Source organism: Gambusia affinis, linkage group LG18 (genome assembly GCF_019740435.1).
Source record: "Gambusia affinis linkage group LG18, SWU_Gaff_1.0, whole genome shotgun sequence".
NCBI classification, from domain to species: domain Eukaryota; kingdom Metazoa; phylum Chordata; class Actinopteri; order Cyprinodontiformes; family Poeciliidae; genus Gambusia; species Gambusia affinis.
Window position 1 is genome coordinate 902433 of NC_057885.1, and position 20671 is coordinate 923103.

The window sequence follows — 20671 nt, forward strand, 5'->3', positions numbered from 1 at the left end:
ATGAAAAAACTCAACTGAAAAAATGCTATACGTAAAAAGCTTTGTTCATTCTACATCCTTTTTCACCAAATTTATTAAGATAAATGTGAAAGGTCTACAGAGCCACATGAGGCTCCAGATCTCTCCCCTAAAGAGACAATTTATCCTTGCATTATTGTCATATTTGAAGTTATTTAACCCCAATTAGTTTCCTATGCACCCGCAGCCATTTAGCAGCTATTTAAAAGCCTGCAACCCACTTTGATGTTACTAAAATATTACCTTACACTAGCAAAGGCCAAATGCAGAAAGGGGGGGGAAGATGTCTGAGGCGCTCACAAAGAAGATTATTGGTATAAAAAGTTAGGATTTAATATCAAGAATATTGCAATAAGAATCCTGCATCCAAATCTTGCGGAATGAAACTCAAAGCTGATGGGAATGATAATCCAAATAACAGGAGAAACATTGAACCATTGAAAACCATCATCAATGGATTTCACTGTCTAATAGAAAAAGACAGGAGACCCAAGAAAGACACAAAACAGGGGCTGCATCTGGCTAAAAGAACCTTGAATCTGTGCATGGCAAGTCAGGTCTCAGAAAAACAAGGTAAAGTTTCCTGTGCTGAAATGTATTGTCCTGTGTCAGTAAGTCTCAGCAGCAGCTTCTGGTCCCCCAACAAGTTAATGACCCAAAACATCAACCTAAAATCACTTAAAAAAGCTTGAGAAAACACTGAATTTCTTATATGAAAATATGCACTTTGAAGATGTCAAACGTTACATTTGAGAAAGTGTGAGAAGTTGTCACAAAAAATTCTAAGGCTCAAAGTCAATTTGTCTTTTCACTTCCTAAAATTTCCAGTTAGTACCTGTAAACAAACCACTTCATACCATTTCACTTGAACCATTGTGTATAAGTGTTAAGTAGTTTCAAGTGAAGGGCTCCTCTTTCATTTGTCTTTTAAGTCATTGCCTTTTATTATCTTAAATCTTTGTTTTATACTCAATTACTATTTACTGTTATACATTATGAACCCTGATGAAAATATAACAATTTTAAGTTCTGCTGGAATTTAATTATAATTTTTTTTTGTCATAATACAACATTTTCTTACAGAAGACAATGAGTAGATTACAGACAATTACTTTAAATTGCCAGTAGTCAAAGCAGGTACAAAGTGTCCCCTTTCCGGGGAGGAAATTTTCATTGCAAAATCTTCCAAAGCAGACAGGACCAAACTTCTAAATCATAAGGGGCAAAATAATCAGGACCTTCAAAAGTTAGCAGATCACTAATGGAAGTGATAACTGCATAAGAAATCACAAAGTTTTATTTGTATTGAGAAAGGAATAAAAAAAGGTTTTTTAACTGGTTAGTATGTATTTTGACTAAAGCGATGATCTGCGTAGACAGTCACCAATTGTCCATAAGTTCTCTTCCACAGTTGGCACCTCTAATAACAAACTTCTCTGCAGCATTTACATAAGACAGTAGTTTAAAGTCCACCTGGGAGACATAGCTAGACTTTTCAGAGGTCAAATAAAAGGATAACATGCTCAATCTGAAAAGTCTATGACTTGGCTTTTAGTTAGGAAAGGTTTCTCTGTGATCTTCCGACCGTCTAGCCAGAATCATAAACACACCACAAGGTGTGTTAGTGTAGGGCATCACTCAGAGACAAAGGTGGCAAAGGAATGAAATGAGTAGAAAGAAAAAAATAAACAAATTGTTGAGAAAATCTTGGAAACATTAAGTACACGAGCGCCACTCCCTCACAGGGTATCTCGGATGCTTCAAAAGAGACTTATACTATCTTTAAGACTTCGGGTTATTTACCCATTACCTATACTAATTTTCGCACACTTTGATGTACTCAGACATTTCAAAACTAAACTTTGACTCAGGCCGAGGCTGATTCTAACACGCCGCTAACAACCGCAGCTCTCTGCCGATAGAGACAGCTGTTTTAAGTTGAGCAGAGAAAGAGACGAGCGACAGAGACGGAGATCAATGAGAAAAACAGCTGACTGAACCAAAGGAGTCTCCTTTCTTTGAGCTGTAAAGGAAGAGGAGGCTCAGTCGGAGAGCTTACTGTTTACTTACAGTGTTGAAGTTCCAGCTCCTCTTGAAGGAAAGTCTCTTTTTGAGACTCATTGTTCCCTGGTCTGTTACACTAGAGGCATACAAGCAGAACCTCTGTGTGTGTGTTGGCGTGTGTGGGTGTGTGTGTGTGTGCATGTGCTAATGCATACCTGAACATTCCCCACCCAAAAATTCGGCAAACCATGTCTGTACAAGTTGGAGAAAGGGGGAAGAAAGGGAGGGTGAAAGAGGAAGAGACTTGACAAGGTGCTGGACAAAAAAGAAAAAGAAAGAAAGAAAAATCAGAACAAGGAGGGGTTGGGAGTGCTTTCGAAGAGGGAACGAAAGCTTTTCTTACTTTGCAGCTGTTGCTATGGCAACCTGCCTCACAATACACACGGTCTCTGTCAAAAGTAGCATGAAGGAATCGGGAGAATTAACCCCCATTTATACCCGGGTGCAAAATCCACACTCATTATTTAGAGAAAGCAGAGTGGCTTGCCCCCGCTTGCTCCTTTGTCTCCATTCGGGGCGCTCTCAAAGGGAGAAGAAAACACTGAGTCAGTTTAAATTGAGACCATATGAATTTTTGCTCAATCTAAATGAAAGTTAGGTGGGATCACAAGCTGAACTCGAGCCTCGTTATCCACCGTCGCGGAGCTTCCCTCCTGCAAACCCAACGGCAGTTGTGTCAATTAGTGCTTTCTGCTCGCCGTTAAGCACACATAGCAGCGAGATCTAAATATATACACATATTTATTCTAAAATAAGTCATTCACTCCACAGCAGGACTCTGCCACCACATTTCCTAAAAATCTGCAAAAATAGGCCTGTGGCGTTTAGGATGAGACACTGAACTTGCTGAACATGTAAAAACTTGATGTGATACAGTGTTTATTAACAGCTTGGCAAAGAAGGTGTTTATTCTCAAGGTGATTAGATTTTACCACAGCTTGGGAATTAGTGGAAATAGCTGCATTTATAGCTAGAAGCATGGAGTGCCTTGTCAATCTCAGCAGTTGATGCGGGTAAAAGAATTAGTAGAAAGAGAAGCGATACAAGACGGAGGAAGGAAATGAATTATGACTATTAATGAGGACAATTAAAATGAAAAACAAGCTTTTAAATTGAGAGATATGTTGTTAAAGTGACATTTTAATTGCAAAACAACTAGACTAGATTGTTTCCATCGCTAATTGTGTATTTATATCTCAGTCACAGGTAGATTACATAAAGCTGCAGTATGTAACTTTTGTAAAAAATAACATTTTACATATTTGTTCAAACCGTCTCTATGTTGTGACAGTATGGTATGAGACAGATAATCTGTGAAAGAAACCAAGCTCCTTCCTCTGCTTTTTCCCAGTGCTAATTAGAAACAACCAATCAGAGCCAGGAGGCGGGTCTTAGCGATGTCAGTCACCCTCTTTGTGGCGTTGTAAATAAAAGATATAATAAAAGATTTGCTTTACAGTGAATCTTTAAGGGGGTGACACCCCAATTCCTCAGAAAAAAATTCATTTAAAGAAAAATTTGCTTTATGGGATAACTTTCATAGTATCCTCTATCAATCACAACTTAGTCCTTTATGCCTATTAAATTAATTGAGACCCCAAAGTTTAGCTTCTGCTTAGGCACCCTCGTTAAAAGGTGATCTGTTTCATATCATACCGTCAAGACATAATAATAATTTTAACAAATATGTAAAAAGAAAAAAAAAACTTTTTTAAAGAATCTATTTGGTGGCCTTAATTTCACAGTAGACTGACAGGAAAAAGGTAGAGACACGGTGAAGCAAAAGTCAACGGGCTGGGACTCAAATCCTTGACGGGCACATCAAGGACAGGAAGCCTCCATAAACGCGTTGTTAGTTCCCCTACGCCAAAGCTGTGCCCACATTTTCTTTAATATAAAAGTTATATTCTTTTATATTACATTTAAGTTACATTTAAGATTGTAGTGTTATGTCCTAAAATGAAAGGAAATAGTATTTATTGACACTGTTTGATTCATTAAAGGATGCATTTTAGGCATTTTAGTCTGAAAAGCTCAAAGTTTCATGTTTTAAGTCTGAAAAATAGATAGAAACAGATAATTTTTAGTTTCAGTCATACTAAATTGACTGCACTGGTGACTGCAAAAAACTGTTATTTCTTAAATCAGGACTTTTTTACCATGATTAAATCTACTAAAATTAAGCTGTAGTTTTTTTGTTTTTTTTTTTATTTCTCAAGGCGGTTGTTTTTACAAAAGGCTTTCACACATCTTTATCAGGTGATCAATACAGACTGCTGTGTATTTTGCTATCTTTTTTTTTTGTAATTCAAATTTTTATTGATTTTCTGAATATTATCTCACATAAAACACAAATACAAAACAAAAACAAAAAAGGCTGGTGCACCACCCCCCCTCCCCCCCGCCCCCAATACCCAGGGTACAGTCATATATTATATGTATGTTACAGTGTCAATTCAAAAACATTCAGTAGTTGAGAGAAAGGTAATTGTCCGGGAAAATCAGACTTCATCCAGATCCATTACTCGAAGCCATAGTTCTTTTCAATGAGTCCCAAAAGCTATCCCATTCCATGTCCCTGTTCCCATCCATGTTGCTGAGCATGACTTCATAAGAAGCTGTATCCGTCATTGATTTAATCCACTCATTTAGCTCGGGACACTTTGTGGTCTTCCAATGTCTTAAGATGATCCTGCAGGCTGTCACCAGACCGACCATCACAACTGCAAAAGCTCCTTTTGGGGTGTTTGGCATTTGAGATCGGTCTCCCAGTAAACACAGTTCTGGAGTCTGAGGGATCTCTGAGCCAAGCCATGCACTCAGAGCCTCCAAGATTTTAATCCAAAATGGTGAAACCAGAGAGCAGTCCCAAAAACAATGCAAATATGTGCCCACTTCTTTCTTACATTTCCAACACCTATTGTTTGACATTATTTTCATTCTATGTAACCTCGTAGGTGTATGATAATATCTATGTAGCACCTTATACTGTATAAATTTACTTCTGGCCTCTTTCACATATTTACCACTCTCTGACAGTACCCTCAACCATCCTTCTTTTGTATATGTGTATTTTGCTATCTAAATTCCCTGGCAAGAACAAGCAGAGTACTTTTTAAACCATCCACGCGCAGCCCTTAAGATTCCTACACGTCTACACAAAAAAAGAAATGTGCTTGACTCAGTCATCAATGTTTGCTACGATTATAAATGTTCACACCTCCGCAATGTTACAATAAAAGATAAGGGCACGTGTGTAGCTGCACTATGAATAGAACAGCGAGCATCCTTCCTCATAGTCACCATAGGCTGCGGCCAACGGGATTTCAACTCAAAATGTATTAAAGTGCAAATGCTGAGGAGTCACTGCGTCATCCTGCATACCTTTAAATGGCACAGCAGTTTCAAAGAAGAACCACCCACACAGAGATCGTCTCAAAGACCTTCTTCCGCTTTGCTGTAAAAACAAGTCGAGCAAAAATGAAGAAGGAGCTATCTAGCTCTTTTGCCAACAAAATTTCACATGTAGGTCTCTGCACTTGAATCCACGCTGAAAAACTGTTGCAGTCTTGTTCTGACGAAAGAGAAGACTTCCTATTTTTGGTCAAAACGTAGCCTTCAAATAGCCCTCCACCTTGACGTGTTGACGCAAAAGATGTTGAGCCGAAATTTTCTATTACTTTCAGGGTTTCCTCTCTAAAAGAGGCCGCAAATTTACAAAGTCAATTAGTATGCCTTTGATGCGCCCTAGCTGCAGCTGGAAGACTTTATAATTGTGAATTGCACTCGAACAGCTCCCGGTGCTCTGAGTCTAATGATCCCACTGTGTACTTGAGGCGAGAGCTCAGTATTGTGACACAGAAAGGGAATGAAAATGCTTTCATGTGACGATAACGTCTGTCATGGAGTAATTGGAAGCTGAACCCAGTAGTGAGCTGAGTCATCAATAACTGTAGTAACATGAATCTCCAGACACTGAGCGGCCCATTCCCGCCCTGCAGGTCTGAATTTGCCCTCCGACCTCCATCACACAGAAAGCCGACTGCCGACAGCTGTTGCAAGGTGATACATCCAACAGTAGCAAACGTTGTCGTGACAGATCGTCGGTAGCAAAGCAACTTTTTAACTTTACTCTTTGGTGCTTATGACACAACATACAAAAAGCGAGCGCAGAGGCTTTATGTGAATCAATCGATTCGTGAAACAATTCCAGACAGTGTTCCTGGCATCAATAGTTAGTGGTTGTCATAAGGCTTAATTGCATGGTAAGTGCTCTGCTGAGCAGTCCTGACTGCAAAAAGGCTAAAAATAATCAAGGTTTGCTATCTGTGGAAGCAGATAATCTACCCCCAGAAAAAACAACAAGAGCGAGCCAACTTCCTTTGGAGCGAGGGAGAGTGAGGGTGCGGTAACTGATAAAATGGAAGACACATTTCTTTCCAGATCATGCGAGGATTGTGAGGAAGCAAAGGGAATGTAGAGGGTTGGGGACTTTTGAAGCTCTTGATGACAATATTTAATCTTAGACCAACATAATTAATAATCTATCATGAACACCTGAAAATCAAAATTAATTTGATTTTAGAAAATAGACAAGTTTATTGTTTGCTATTTTTTTTTGTTTGGGCAAATCAAACATAACAAACAAGTATGCATCTGATTAGCCTTACAAACCTAGCGTACCTGAAAAAATATATTCTTACTTCTTTATTTATTGTTTTTTTAGCATATTCTTAGATTACAATCACAAACACGTGTTTCTTTGGACTTCATGTGGTAAATCAATACACAATGGTACGTGTGCTTAGAGTCAGTCAGATTTATTGGTGAGCTTCAGTGAGCATCAATATCAAATCTTGCTTCAAAATGTGAATTAGACTGAGGTCTAAACTTTGAGTAGGCCTCCAGGATTTCTTTGAGTTTTGAAAACAGTGTTTTGCTTTATCAATGTTCACATTAACAATGACCAGATTTCCTGCCCTTGTTGAAGAAAAGCATCCCCAACCATCATGGAGATGTTGTGTTCAAGGTAACAGGTAGTGTTAAATTTCCACCACACATAATGTTTAGCAATTAAACTAAAAAGCTGGATCGTGGTCTCATCTGTTCAGGGCACCCTAAAGAATAATAAATCAACAATTTGGAGATGGCACATCCACTAATTAATATTGCTATCAATGTTTGCCTCATTATATCAATACATTAACTAGTAGATGTTTGGTTGTTTTTTGTAAACACAAAAAGAAAAAATGACTTAAATAATTTATCTTTGAACTCAGACTTTGAAATTGTGATTTTGGGGGTATGACTGTGAGGGAAAAAAAAAGGTTGCCTCCAATAATACACCCATTTTTGATCGGGGTTATTAATATTCTAATATTCACAATATCAGATGAGGCAATGAAAAGATTTGAGGAAAAAGTGGTACTGTGGTATACATTGCTCATTGTATCAGATTACCTGAATAACTCATCTAAACTAATTGCCTTCCTGAACAGATCCTCTTTAACGTACCATAAAGGAGCTGAGTGTCCACATGTCTGGCGCATGGCCATGACCCATGTAAACACTCTAGACTTGCATAGAGACATGACTTTTCACTGTAATCCCTTCTGTGAGCAAATGGGTTGCTCACAGACGTGCGTGGACCATTTGCATGCAAACACAGGACGACGTCAGACGAGGTTTCAGCTCTTAATCCTTCCGATAGTCACTAATCTACTGCCTGTTTCCCAACTCGCCCAGGTTCGGCACAGCAGATGCTTAAAGCTCTTCCTCTTTGTCCGGATTAAACTGGAATTATCATAATTTGCGAAGAGCATTAGGCACTTGTTGCTGAAAGTAATAGAATAGAATAATTCTTTATTGTCCTTCAATAGGGAAAGTCAGAGTAAAAATCGATGAAATAATAATAAAAAAAAAGCTGACAATGAGAGCTGTGGTTGCTATTCAACAAAACGAGAGGTGAAGTCTGTTCTTTTCGCTCCTCAGTTTGCTGCAGGGTTGGTAACATAAAGCTTTAGCCCATATCAGAACTTCTCAGACTCACCTCAATGTAGGGTTTGATCCTAAAACCCCCCGAATACCTCTGCCTGTACTTGCATAGCCTGTATAGTCAAACTCAAAATCTTAAAAACTGAAATACGAATCCAGCTCTATAAGATCGCAGCCTGCTGCTGGTAAACGTATTGAAGGTAGTGTGACACACAAAACAAGTAAGAAACAAAAGGCAAAGTGGACCTTCACTACACAAATAGAGTAACTTCAGAGGGAAAGAAAATGCACTCATCACGACCCCTCCCACCACAATTTATTATGGCGGAGAAAAGACTGTGCTGGCAAGAGCCTGGAGGGTCTGAAGTGGATAAACCACATGAGATGCCACCACACCCTTGTCGTCCCCTTTCTTAAACCCCCGCAGAAATGGACTTTCCAACCTGAACCCGACACTTATAATTAGCTCTTTTTTTTTGCCCCCACCCCATCCTCATTGTTTTCCACTGAACTAAATAAAACTTGGTGTAGAATGTTTTGATAGTCACGGTTGCATGGGTACATTTGTTGTGCTTTGATGAGCGCACAATGTGAAACAGTATAGACATTCTGAAATATTTACTGAATGTCGCTGTAGTGTTACCAAGAACTGTTGTTACTGTTTACTTGCAGTGCAAGTCGGGGTGAGCTTGCTGCCAAATTATTTTGGTCATGGAGGAAATCTGAGTTGTTCCAATAAAATGTTTCTGTTTAACTTTGCTTTTCAGTGCTTGAGGTAGAGAGGCCAAATTTCAGGGGACAAAAAGATGAAAGAGCAACAGATTTTTAGTGCCATACCCTCTTGTTGGCATACACGGTAAAAGTGAGTAAAACATACTCAAAAACTATAATCTTTACATTTAGTCACAAATGCAGTACTGTACAGGTAGATTCATTCGATTGGAAAAAATCCAAATAATGAAATAATTGCTTTTAACAAAACCACCAGGGTCACTCGTATTGACACTACTAATTATTCTGTAATATAAAGTGTAAATGGTGCATTTTTGTAAGTTGCACTGTACTATTTAAAAGCTGTCAAAATACCAAGGAACACTTATTTAGTAACCTTTCTGTTTTCCTGGGCTTTAAAGAAGAGGTGACACAGTGGGGTCACTTCTCTTCTCTTTCACTCAATGCTGTACTGTGACTTTAAGTTCATTTTGCCGCCCTGCATTGAGCAATATATTTTAAATTATTTTAGATCTTTAACTCTGAGCTCAAGCCGAGGTGGTCATGCCTTATCTGTGGCTGTTTAAACAGGAGCTGCTCATAGTCTATAGATTTATGCTTTTAAAGTTTCACTTCTGGCTCTCACATTAAACAGAGCTCAACATTTGAGTCCGATTGAAGTAAATTCTATTTTTATTGTTCAACATTTCTATTTTGCTAGATTATTTTAATCATCTGGTTTAACGTACCGGTACCTCCGTCTTATTGCTCTTGAGGTAACTGTTATTGTAGTTCCTGTGCAGGACTTTTGAGCAACATTTCTGTTTTAAAGTGTATTATAAATGAAGATGATACTGACAAATGAAAGAGTGGCATCTTGGGTCACAAAGGTTTGTTGGTAACGGCCTAGGTTAGGGTTAGGATTAATGTAGCATTACATAGCTGCATTTCAGCTAATTTGTATCACATCTGAGAAGGATGTGGTTACACATGGTATGTGTTGTGAGGAAAGGATGACAAGGAATGACAAGGGAACACATTACCAAGACCTTTTTATTTAAGCTACAAGAGGAAGATGTTACAGAGTAACGTGTGTGTCAGTGCTTCTGGGCCAAGCTGCTGTCTGAACTATCCAAGTTTATGACTCCCACACTATGAAGTAGACATGACCTTAGAGCTGATTCTGCAGCATCTTGTCCTGAAGCCAATCAGCCATCCCCTCAACTCTGCACAAAGCAGAAGCATTTGAAGCAAACATGTTTTGGCATTAAAAGGAAAAAAAGAAGTCAGCAGTGTATAGTATGTCAGACATGTCTACACTGTTAACAGGAATCCAATAAAAGGCCTTCTAAACACATTCCTTGTTGAGCAACCTCCACACCCATGGCAGTGGAAATATTGTAGAAGTATTAGTGAGGAAGGTAAACAGACGGTGAAGATGAATCACTTAGAGAAGCTACAGTTCTGGGTCACAAGGAGGAATCAGCAGGATGAGTGAGTATGAAGAGCCGTGTTGTTAACGAGGGAAGAAAATCCCGAGTGTCGATAGATGATGTCATGGCAATGGTGAGAAATGAGCCAAGAATGGAGAAGCAGCTTGTCTCCATCTAGAGATAGTGAGTATTTTCCGTGGCTATGGTTTGGTCAAACTGCAAGCTCAGCAAAACCACATCCACATCTGTTCAGCTGATTACTGAATGGAGCATATTCATACGCTGAGCACCTGGACAGTCAAATACCATCTAACCAACTCATGATGTGTTATTGTTTCTTTTTTTGCTTCCAGTTTGGTGGGTTTGGATGACAACTGAGCAGGTTTAGGCAAAAAAAATATTTTCAAGGGAAAAGGAAAGTGGAAAGGAGGACAACAATGGAGACATTTTGAAAATGTCATCCCATAATGCTAGCCTTGGGGACACTTCATGAGCAAAACTGCCCCCCTCCCAGAGCTGGCCGTGTGATGTCAGAGAGATAAAAGTGTCTTGTTGGCCTGAATCTACCGCTAATCCCAAAGAATACACAATTACCCAAATCAAAACAAGATGAAGGGAAGTCTTACAATAATGAAGTGTAAAATCCCGATATCAACAAACAAAACAAAACAAGCTTAATTTTTGTTAATACAGTGTATATTATTCCATCAATAATATACTTTAAGGACCCCACAAGTCCTTAAAGCTCTTTAAAACCCAAGGAGTGATCAATCAGTATGTGACCTAATTGCTACAGTACACTGAAAAAAAACAAACATATTTTTGGAGGACATTAAATATTACTCAATTAAATAATTTAACAAAGTTAATTGAACAATGTCTTTCTCCATGTAGAAAGACTTTAGCTCTTTTCAGATAAGACTAGGTGTATCTGCTGTGTGTCCACATGGATCCTGTGTTTTGTGAGATTAGAAAAAATAATTTTTGAAAACAGGTCCCGGAGTGGAAAAGCTTCAAAACAGCAGTTTCATGTTTCAGTGTTTTTGAGAGCCCGGCCTTTTTTGGAACGATGACGTCGTAGTTTCATCTCTCTCTGACCCCCACATGCTCTCACAAATTACAAACATGGCACCATTCTATGAATGTTGCACTGTTTTGCGGCAGCGTTACAGTGCCACTAATTGGCAGGCATAATCTTTTACGAAAATGCACCATGTTTGTCTGTGTGTAAATATAATCGCTCATTCAACCCTCATTCTCATTTTTTAGGGTGCCCAAGCGCAATGTCATCTAAAATCAGTGAAAAGGCTCGCGACTGAAAACGTTTCTGTGTCACAAAAAAAATTGTTTGTATCTGGCCTTATCTAGTTTAGCCAGAGCACCAATGCTAAACTCAATCTTGCAAACAAACTCAGCTCCTTGACTGTGAGGAAGCTTTTAAAAGTTATTGATCAGGGAATCACTGTTGGGACTGGTTGTGAGGGGAAAAGGTTTTCATTTTGTCTTACATGTTTACATGTAATCTTGTTAGAACAGATCTAAAAAGGTTTGCATAATGCTTCAGCCAATACTGAGCTAATGAGGTTACAACTGCTAGCAAGCTCAGGCGGGCATTGTTAAAAATACGAACAACCTTGCTGTTTTTGGAAGGAAAAATATTTGTATGTAAAGTTCATATACAAACTAAAATTTCGTTACTCTTTCAGTAAATGCCATAAATTAAGTCAGAGGAAGTACAGAAATGTAAGACGGTGTTAAAAAGGGACCTGTATGTTCTAAGCATTATCAGTTATGAAGTTCATCAGGCTGTGAGGGAGTGAGAACACATTTATGGATATAATATTCTCCAAAGGAATCACAGCTAATCTCTAAAGATAATTCATTATTGTGCTAAGCAGTAAGACAAGATGCTATAGACAAAATATATATAGTCATATGTAATAAATTAGAATATGTGATCAGTAGAGGCTCATATGTTTCATTTAAAGAATAAAGTTATTAAAACAAATGAACTTTTTAACAATATTGTAATTAAATCTTTTTAGAATTTGCCTGGTTTATTCAATTGTCTTTTAGTTATTAAACTAAAAGACAATTAGTCTTTTAATTGTTAAACTTGCTCCATTTCAACTCAAATCTAAAAATCAACTAAAATCCACCCCAAAAAAGTAAGTAAATTTTTACGTGTTCACATCAGTTTCATAGGTTAGATCTTTAAGAGTGTAGTGCTGCTACACTCTTAAAGTGGCAAATTAAAGCAGGGACATGTCTACACAAAGTAAATATGGGTAAGGTAGAACCACAGGCAACCACTTCAAGTTCAAAAGTAACTGTGGCTGCAACGCGATCACAGCTCAAAACAAAGCCACGAAATGTCACAGTAAATTTAATCCCATCTGACAGCAACAACCTCGGCATCTCTGTGTCCTTCACACTCAATGGAACTTGTCTTGGCGCTGCCAGCTGACTGCGAACAGGGTCATTTCGCAGGGCAAGTGCAGCAGAGCGCACTTCATTCAAAAGGCCCTGCATTTAATAAGCATAAGCCTGGGTCATAAAAACTTATAAGCATCTTTAAGTCTCAGGATCTAAATGAAAGTCAGCTTGGATCCTGGAGTATATAGCGGCAGCACATCCTGCTTCATACAGCAGCACACTGTGTGGATCATACAACACATGGGAGTTCAGCTGGCACTGGTCAAAACATTCCTCTGACAGACCACACAGGCTAACCACTGTATGCTGCTACAACAGGAGCCACACAGAGCCCCAAGAAGGAAAAGTGTGGAAGATGAAAATGGCATCGACCGACGGCCTGAATGAGAAAGAGCTGAAGATATGACGACTTACAGAGTTGAGAGTTAAAGTTTGCTCCATGTATAGCCCTGTGTGCGTGCGTCTGGCTCGTTTTCAGCGCTGGTCCCTGCGGCTGGTGCGTGTAAAAGAGTCCATCCGCTGGATGTCGGCTGAGCGTGTGTGCGAAAGCCTGTGCGCTTCGCAGTGCAGAGAGACGAAGCTGAACGGGGGAGGAGGAGGAGGAGAGGGTGTGAAGAGGAGCCTGAAAATTCTGACAGCTACTGGGAGTTCAAAAGCTCCCTCTCTCCTCCCTCTGATGCCGGTTCCTCTCCCTCCCTCTCTGTCTTTCTCTCTCTCTCTCTCTCTCTGCTGTGAATTTGTCCCCTCTCCCCTCTGTATTTACCTCCCTCACCGTGTCTGTGTCCTCATGCCTTCTCTGCAACACCCACAAGATAGATATGTTACCTCCAGGCATGCAAACAAGTGCTACTAATTTCTCCACACCTAACAGGACTGGAGACACTCAAAGAGCAAAAAATTGCCCCGGATCTCGCAGCAGGGTGAAAACGGTGCGCTTCCTCTAGCAGCTCACATTAACAGATGTTTTCATATGCAGCTATAAAACACCTCTGAAGACAGAGGAGAGTCAGCGTGAACACAAATAGAGGAGCAGACTAATGGTGTCATCTCCGCTGAGCTGAACGCACAATCATCTGCTGAGTGCAAGCATCTGCTTTGAGGTTGTGAAAAGAAAATACGCTCCTAAAATTGGAGGTCTATAGGAGAACGCAGAGACGTCTGCCTGACGAGCTCTGAAAGGTAATAAGACAAGAACGTACAAAGCAGAACATTCTTTGACATGCCCAAACATAAAGACGGTCTGACTAACACTGTGCTGGAAGCTATAGAGGGAAAAACAAGTCAGACGAAAACAGACATGGAATATCAGCCACTTCTCCCTCTACTGAGAGAGAAATGCACAACAAATACAAACAGATCATATGCACAGTATATGATATGATTAATATGGCTTGTTTGCAGCAGCCATATTAATAAAACAAAGGGAATTAGTTCACTCTTTTTAAACAAACCGTTGCCACACCAACCAGTAAAAAAAAAAAAAGACAACCAAAACCAGTTTGTTCTGTTCTTGTCTACATGCATCAAGGCTAACCAGGGCCAGAAAGGTCTGCCATGGAGGGTAAATAGTCTCAGAATGTCCTTGTAAGTCCAGATGCATGCACTAATTCAGAGGTTATCATATATTTATGCTGACCTTGTCATTCACAACTTCCTGATGACTTCAGTTTAAGGCTGAGATACAAGGTCTCCACAGGGTCCTGTGCCAAATCTTAAGTCAGGCGTTTTAAATAAAAAGAGTAAAGCAAAGGTTCTCCAACTGGTGCATCTTAAAGAAATCCACTACATTTTTCTCCTTAGGAGTGAGCTTTGGCTGCAGATGGACAACCAAAATGCCAGAAACTGAACACGTGCTTATTAATTGATGTTTTGTGGATGTTTTCTTAAAAAAAAAAAAAAAAGAGATCTGCAATTATAAGGAAATTATAGCATATCCATGCTAACTGTGAAGTGTTTTTTGAACAGTTGGTGATGCAAGATAATTTGCAAGGAGAATATTAACACTATTTTTTAGATTATGTTTTTGTAATAATAAAAACTTTTAACTAAGATTGAAATCCAAACACCCATAGAAACCTTGGATATGGAGAAGTTTCTGGCACATTCTTCAGATCATAATTCCATACGTTCAAGACTCAATTTTCCAAGATTTATGAAAATCCATTCCACAGAAAACATTTCTGATTGTAAGGAAGATGGGTGGATAGATAACAATTGGAATGAAATCTTGAAATGCAAATATTATTTCCATACTTGGTGTTTCCATGCTTATCCAGACAAGAAAAACACATCAACACTTCAAATATGTAGATATTTTAAAACTATGTTTGATTTGAAACATAGAGTTTCAAATCAAACTCTATATATGTTTTCCAACTTTTCCAGGCTGCACATGAACTTAATTTAAAACTTTCCATTCCCTTATGAAGTCCAATAATTTCCATCTTCTAGGACGGAACAAACAGCTGAAAGCACAAAGACCTCCAAACGTATTTTAGTTCCCATATCACATTTAAGCTAAACAAAAAGTGCACAATCTAAAAGTTTGAGACTTACTATCTCAAACCTTTAGGGTTCTTTAGTTCTACCCATGGAACAGCATAAGTTGTCATGGCAAAAAGATGTAAAAAATGTGTACCACTGGTATAAAACTGTGTAACAAAGCAAACTAAAGGTGTAGGGATGAGAAGATAGAGCAACACAAATTGAGATTATGTTATACAACCACTTACAGTCTCTCAATTTGTATTCGCCAGGGTATAATTTTATAGCCAGACAGTGATTCCAGGAAAAGCACTACATCAGTTGCTTGAAGATACACAGAAGCAATTTCACTATTGATTGTTGTGCAGCAAATTGCAACTTCTTGGAAGCCAAAGGACACAAATATACTTAAACACAATGAAGAAGATAAAAATACTGAGCAGGTTGATAACGACTCATCAGACAACTTTCAAAACTCTTTAAAGTGTCTTTAAATTGTATAACCCATCAAAACATACTTGGTGCATGGAAGATGACAGCAGATGAAACCGAGCAGGATAGTGAATTACTAACAAAGGACGAAATGTTATTTTCACATCTGGGTCAAGCCTGCTCTAAAGATGGAGCTTTAAAACTGCAGCTCTGTTCAGTGTGTGTTGAGACAAATCTGACAAGCAGGTTTATGGGCTCCCTCTCAGAGTGTATGACTCATGCATATTTATAGAATACAGCATGCAATCATTTGGTTTGTTTTTCTGTTGTCTTCATGTACATTTAAAATGGTCATATTAGGTAAACTGCAGGCGAATATGAATCAGTAATGCAGGCTCGCAGAGGGAGGGGGATAGAACGAGTTGTTAAGTGTCATTAATTTGAGACAACGTAAGCACAAAATGCAGAATGTGCAGCAGGGCTCATTAGCAAGACCAAACAAACAGGTCCATGCCTCTGACTCACACAAAGACCACTTTGTGAGCCACCTCTCTCTACAAGTGGAGCACCAAACAGAGTTCAAGGCAACGGAAATGAAAGGTTAGAGAGAATTGAAGGTGCAGCAAAAAGGGGGATGTTTCGGTTGAACGCCCACATTAAAAGACAAAAAAATTATTTTTTTTTTGCAGTCAAGCACAGGTGAAGAAGTGATTTGAGCAAATCTCTAAACTTAAGTACTAAAATAACTCATTGCTAAGGGAAGTCGTTTCAACATATGCATTTGGAGACGTCCAATCTCCATCTGATACTTTAAAATCAATATCAGGCACTTGCAATTCCAACAAATTACATTTCATCAGCATTATATTGCTTGATTGGTTTTGGGATTGTGCCACACTTACCTCACTCATAAACGATGCACTGGATGCTAACATGTCTAATACTCTGTCCCAGCAGCATTCTCCACAAGACAGGCTTATTTTTCTAAAGCTATCTAACTTCATAGACATAACTAAAGTTTTTAATAAACTCTTATCTTGCTGCTGCTAACAACATTTTCAGGAGGATACTAGCTTTTATCAGTGTCTATCACAATGTCATATTTCAGAAGTTGTTCTCCTTTATAAACTCAGTGCTCTACTTTGAAAGTTACACAATAAATGCTACTGTTTCAGTCTCTGTGCATACATCTGAAACTGTGACCGCACTACGCAAAGCAGGAATTGACAGGAATCTGCAGCCAATATAGTCTCTCTTTCACTGCAAATGTGAGCGATGCATAATATATTGGCAATAAAATTAATATTGTACAATGTTAGTCATTTTTTAAACATACAAGTAAAACTGGGCCAATATTAACAACTGATGTTTGTTTCTATCTTGTTGTCATCTGTCTATGTGTTTCAAGATTGTAGGTTATACAAGCAATATTAATGTCAGATATCCATAGTGACCCAAATTTTAATATCAGTGCATTCTTAAGTAAATCTTACTGTAAAAAATTATAAACAATTAGACTGTTAGAGGAAACTCTGATTCTTTAGATTCCACCAAACACAAACAACAGAAATAGCCAGTCGAGGTTCATCAACAACTTGGAACGATTGTTTAAAAATGCTGTGATTTGGGCTCCAACCGGAGAAGATACTTGGGATTGGATCAGGGATGGGACCCAATATACACAGAATTATACCATCACTTAGCCCTAAAAATAACAACGCCTACCTCAAGATCATCCAGAGATCTTGCCATGCTGAGACGTTTGGAAGAACGACGCTTGGAGGCACGGGCAACACCTATGCCCCAAAACCTGGATTCCTATCAGAGGAGAAGGTTGAAAAGAAAACGCAAATTACCACACTATTTAAATTAGCACCATACTTTCCCCATTTGGAAGTAGCACCCATTTGGGTGCTTAGGGCTTTAGGCCATTGAGCACACACATATTGAAGTTGAAAAAGTGTTTAACTACCTGCAAAAAAATACAATTTAAAAAGTTGCTTGTTTGAAGTTTTAGTATGTAATTGCGATATATAGGAGTTGCTCATCTAAAAGTTCAACTAGACTAGAAGTAAGAAATTACTTTTAAGTGTCATCCACACGCACAGATCACACATTTTAAATTCCATCAAAGTCAATCAGCCCATCTGAGGCAGAACTACGGTACCTTAACAGATAATGAGTTCTAACTTTTTTCCACACCCGAGCCAATTATTATGAAAGCAGAGGTTGTGACTGATGTTTAAACTAGAGTTTAAGAATTGCAGTTAATTACCAATGTATGAAAGGGGCTCTACCCTGTAATTTACTCAGCTTCCTGTCTAAAGTTGTCTTCTTTCAGATCTAAGAACGCAGCAGGGGCACACAATCTAGCTCTGAATTTGAAAAGTACCATAATAAATACAGTGATCTAAATAAAGGATGCAGTTTGAATCCAAACCTATCCAACACACATACTTTTGAGTAGGTTTTTTTTTTAACACACATTTGTCACTATGGGGCCTAACTGGAGCCCTTTGTGTGGCTGGAGAGATAGAGAGAGAGAAAGAGAGACAGAGAGAGAGAGAGAGAAACCACTTCAGTGGCTCTGTTTAAGTGCATCTCTGTTTCCCAAAGTGGAAGCTTGTTTTCGGAGCTACATGGATACATGGGGACATCTTGTGGTCAAAGGCAAAACCAACAAGAAGGAAATAAAATCTTGACTTTTTTTCTTACACGTCATGGTTGACAACAGTAAACATTTACACATTTCGAAAAAGTAAAATGAAAAATCAGCCACTTTAAACCAACAGTTTATATAAACACATCCACTTATTTGTAACTAAAGCTTAATATTTCATCTGGATTGAAAAGAATGAAGGGAAATTAGGGCAATATCTTACATTTCTGTAGCTGCCATGTGCCCGCTGTTTCTGTCTTTGTTCGAGAAACCTCTTGGTCCATTCCTCTCTAGGAGGCATCATGGCCTCTGTGGAGTGGTACCTGTCTGAGTGCACCTGATTCAGTGCAGATGGAGGGTTATTTGTGGTGGAATTTATGTTGGTGGATGTCTCTTGATTTACAGAGTCGCTGCTTATGGCTTTAGGCCATTTTGGCTTTGAAAACCACCTTTGGCTGGTTCTTAAGGGATAAGCCAGAAAGTTTGGTTTTTTACTCAAGGGTAACGGAGGAGGTGGTGGCTTGAAATGAAACTCCAGCCTGGGTGGGGGACCTCCGTAGAAGCTTGTGAGAGAATCCGGGCCAGGTAGTGACTCTGAAAGGGAATGTAGGCTGGCACTGTTCTCGGGCTCAAGTTTTTGGCCATTCTTGACAGGGTTTATAGGGGTGACGACCTCAGTCGAGGGATAATCCCATGGACAGCTTGGGAGGTGGGTCCCAGAAAGATTTGGGATATCAGAAGGGAAATCCCTGTCCGCTCTCTCCTCAGGGGGGGAAGAATTTTCAATCCCACTGTCCCCGTTGCTGCTAGCACTGCCTAGTTTACTAGTGCAGTCGGTCTGCTGAGCCTCCACGTCCAGTTTAGCTCGAAGCCTTTCCACCGCCTCCCCCAGATCACTATATAGGACTGTTACAAAGTGTAGCACGTCTGGGGGAGTCTGAGGGAACTCAAGGCAGCCCATAGTATCTGGATCTGGCGTACAGTTAAAGCCAAACCGGCAAGCAATCCCTATGTGATCCTTGTGGTTTCCCAGCTCTGGGTCAATGAAAAACACGTGGCAGGACGCCCGTAGAGGACCATCATCTGGTACCTGGCCATTGATAATGTGTGCTGTGGTGACCAGGCAGAAGAAACGCGGGTCCTCAGCACAAACAGCTCCTAAAACAAGGTTCTCAGCAGGGAATGCCGCCAGAACGGCTCCTGCGTCGTCACACAGTCGAATGCAATCAAACATGACCTTCATCATCACAAGGGTGTGGGTATTTTGCTCTGTGCCCAGCTGTCGGATTCTCTCCCGAATGGCCTTTAAACAGTCGTCCTCGGATTCACTGGTGTTCAGAATCAGCTCTGTGGAGCTAAGGTAGCCCACCACCAAAGTCATGTTTAAAACACTCCAGTCTGGATTGACTTCTTCGGTGTCGGTAAAAACAGAATCTGTGTCTTTAACCGTGGGTGTTTCCTCCTTTTTCTTTCCAGACAAAACATTGAATTGTTGTGACCACATTGACATGTCGGGCTCTGAAACTGGCCTCTGTTTAGCGGCGAGACCGTTATTAGGATTAAAGGACGGTCTGCTTGAGTCATGTGATACAGCGCGGAGGACACCTGGCTTCTGGAAAACACAACTTTTTTGCTCAAACCCAAACTTGGCATCATTGAGGATGGGGTTCCCCATTATTCGTCGTTCTGAGAGCACCACCATATGCAGGGGTCCTTTGCAGCCACCGATCAGCTGCACCACGGTTTCATGAGAAGCAGCAGAAACGTCGGCTCCATTGATGGCCATGATTCGATCTCCTTGTCTGAGTCCCACCACAAAAGCAGGACTACCCTCCATGATGCCACTCAGCAGACACGGTTTCTGTCCTGTAATAGTAAAACCATATCCAGCCCGACCACGGATGACCTCCACGTCCCGGAGTTCACCAGTTGCGTTCATATCCAGACGCCTCCTCGCACCCTCAGGCTGCCCTTGAATCCTCATTTTAAGTCTCAAACAGAAAACCTTGAGATTGCCACCACTACTGTATTGTTGTCATCCTGCAATCAGATGAAGAGAAAAAAAACAAAACACTTTAGATTTCATAATTTAAGCACCGTGGCCAAGTCCAAACATTTTAATCAATTTGCTAAAAATAAAGAGAAAGAAAAAAGATGAATACTAGTAGAAAATTGCTAAAGCTGCACCTATATTTATTCAATCCTCATTGAAATTTATTTATATAGTCAAATAAAACAAGTATTACAATAATTTTATCCATCACTAAATATGACTTACAATGACTACTGAAATCTCAACATTATTCAACCCTCTGATTAAAATTACTTGTAAAAGTACATACTTGTAAATCCGGAGCAACCAATCACATGTGTGAGCAGAACACCTTAAAATACCTGAACTGATATTTCACTGCATATTAGAAATATGGCTAAGACAAAA

General features: G+C 39.5%; 1 protein-coding gene across 3 annotated transcripts in view; it reads right to left on the reverse strand.

The window, feature by feature from the left end:
* The window catches only part of LOC122819977 (regulator of G-protein signaling 12-like), a 47150-nt gene that overhangs the window by 25275 nt on the left and 1204 nt on the right, over positions 1 to 20671 (reverse strand). Inside the window, exons 2-3 of one of the 3 annotated variants that reach the window (XM_044097081.1) lie at positions 18455 to 20271; positions 17298 to 17390 (exon numbers count right to left, since the gene is read on the reverse strand). In XM_044097081.1, the coding sequence (XP_043953016.1) occupies positions 17298 to 17390; positions 18455 to 20215 (1854 nt within the window). In that variant the 5' untranslated portion in view covers positions 20216 to 20271. Of the gene's footprint in view, positions 1 to 2088; positions 2340 to 13070; positions 13320 to 17297; positions 17391 to 18454; positions 20272 to 20671 lie in introns of those variants that run through there. The other 2 variants (XM_044097083.1, XM_044097082.1) reach the window with 2 other exon arrangements.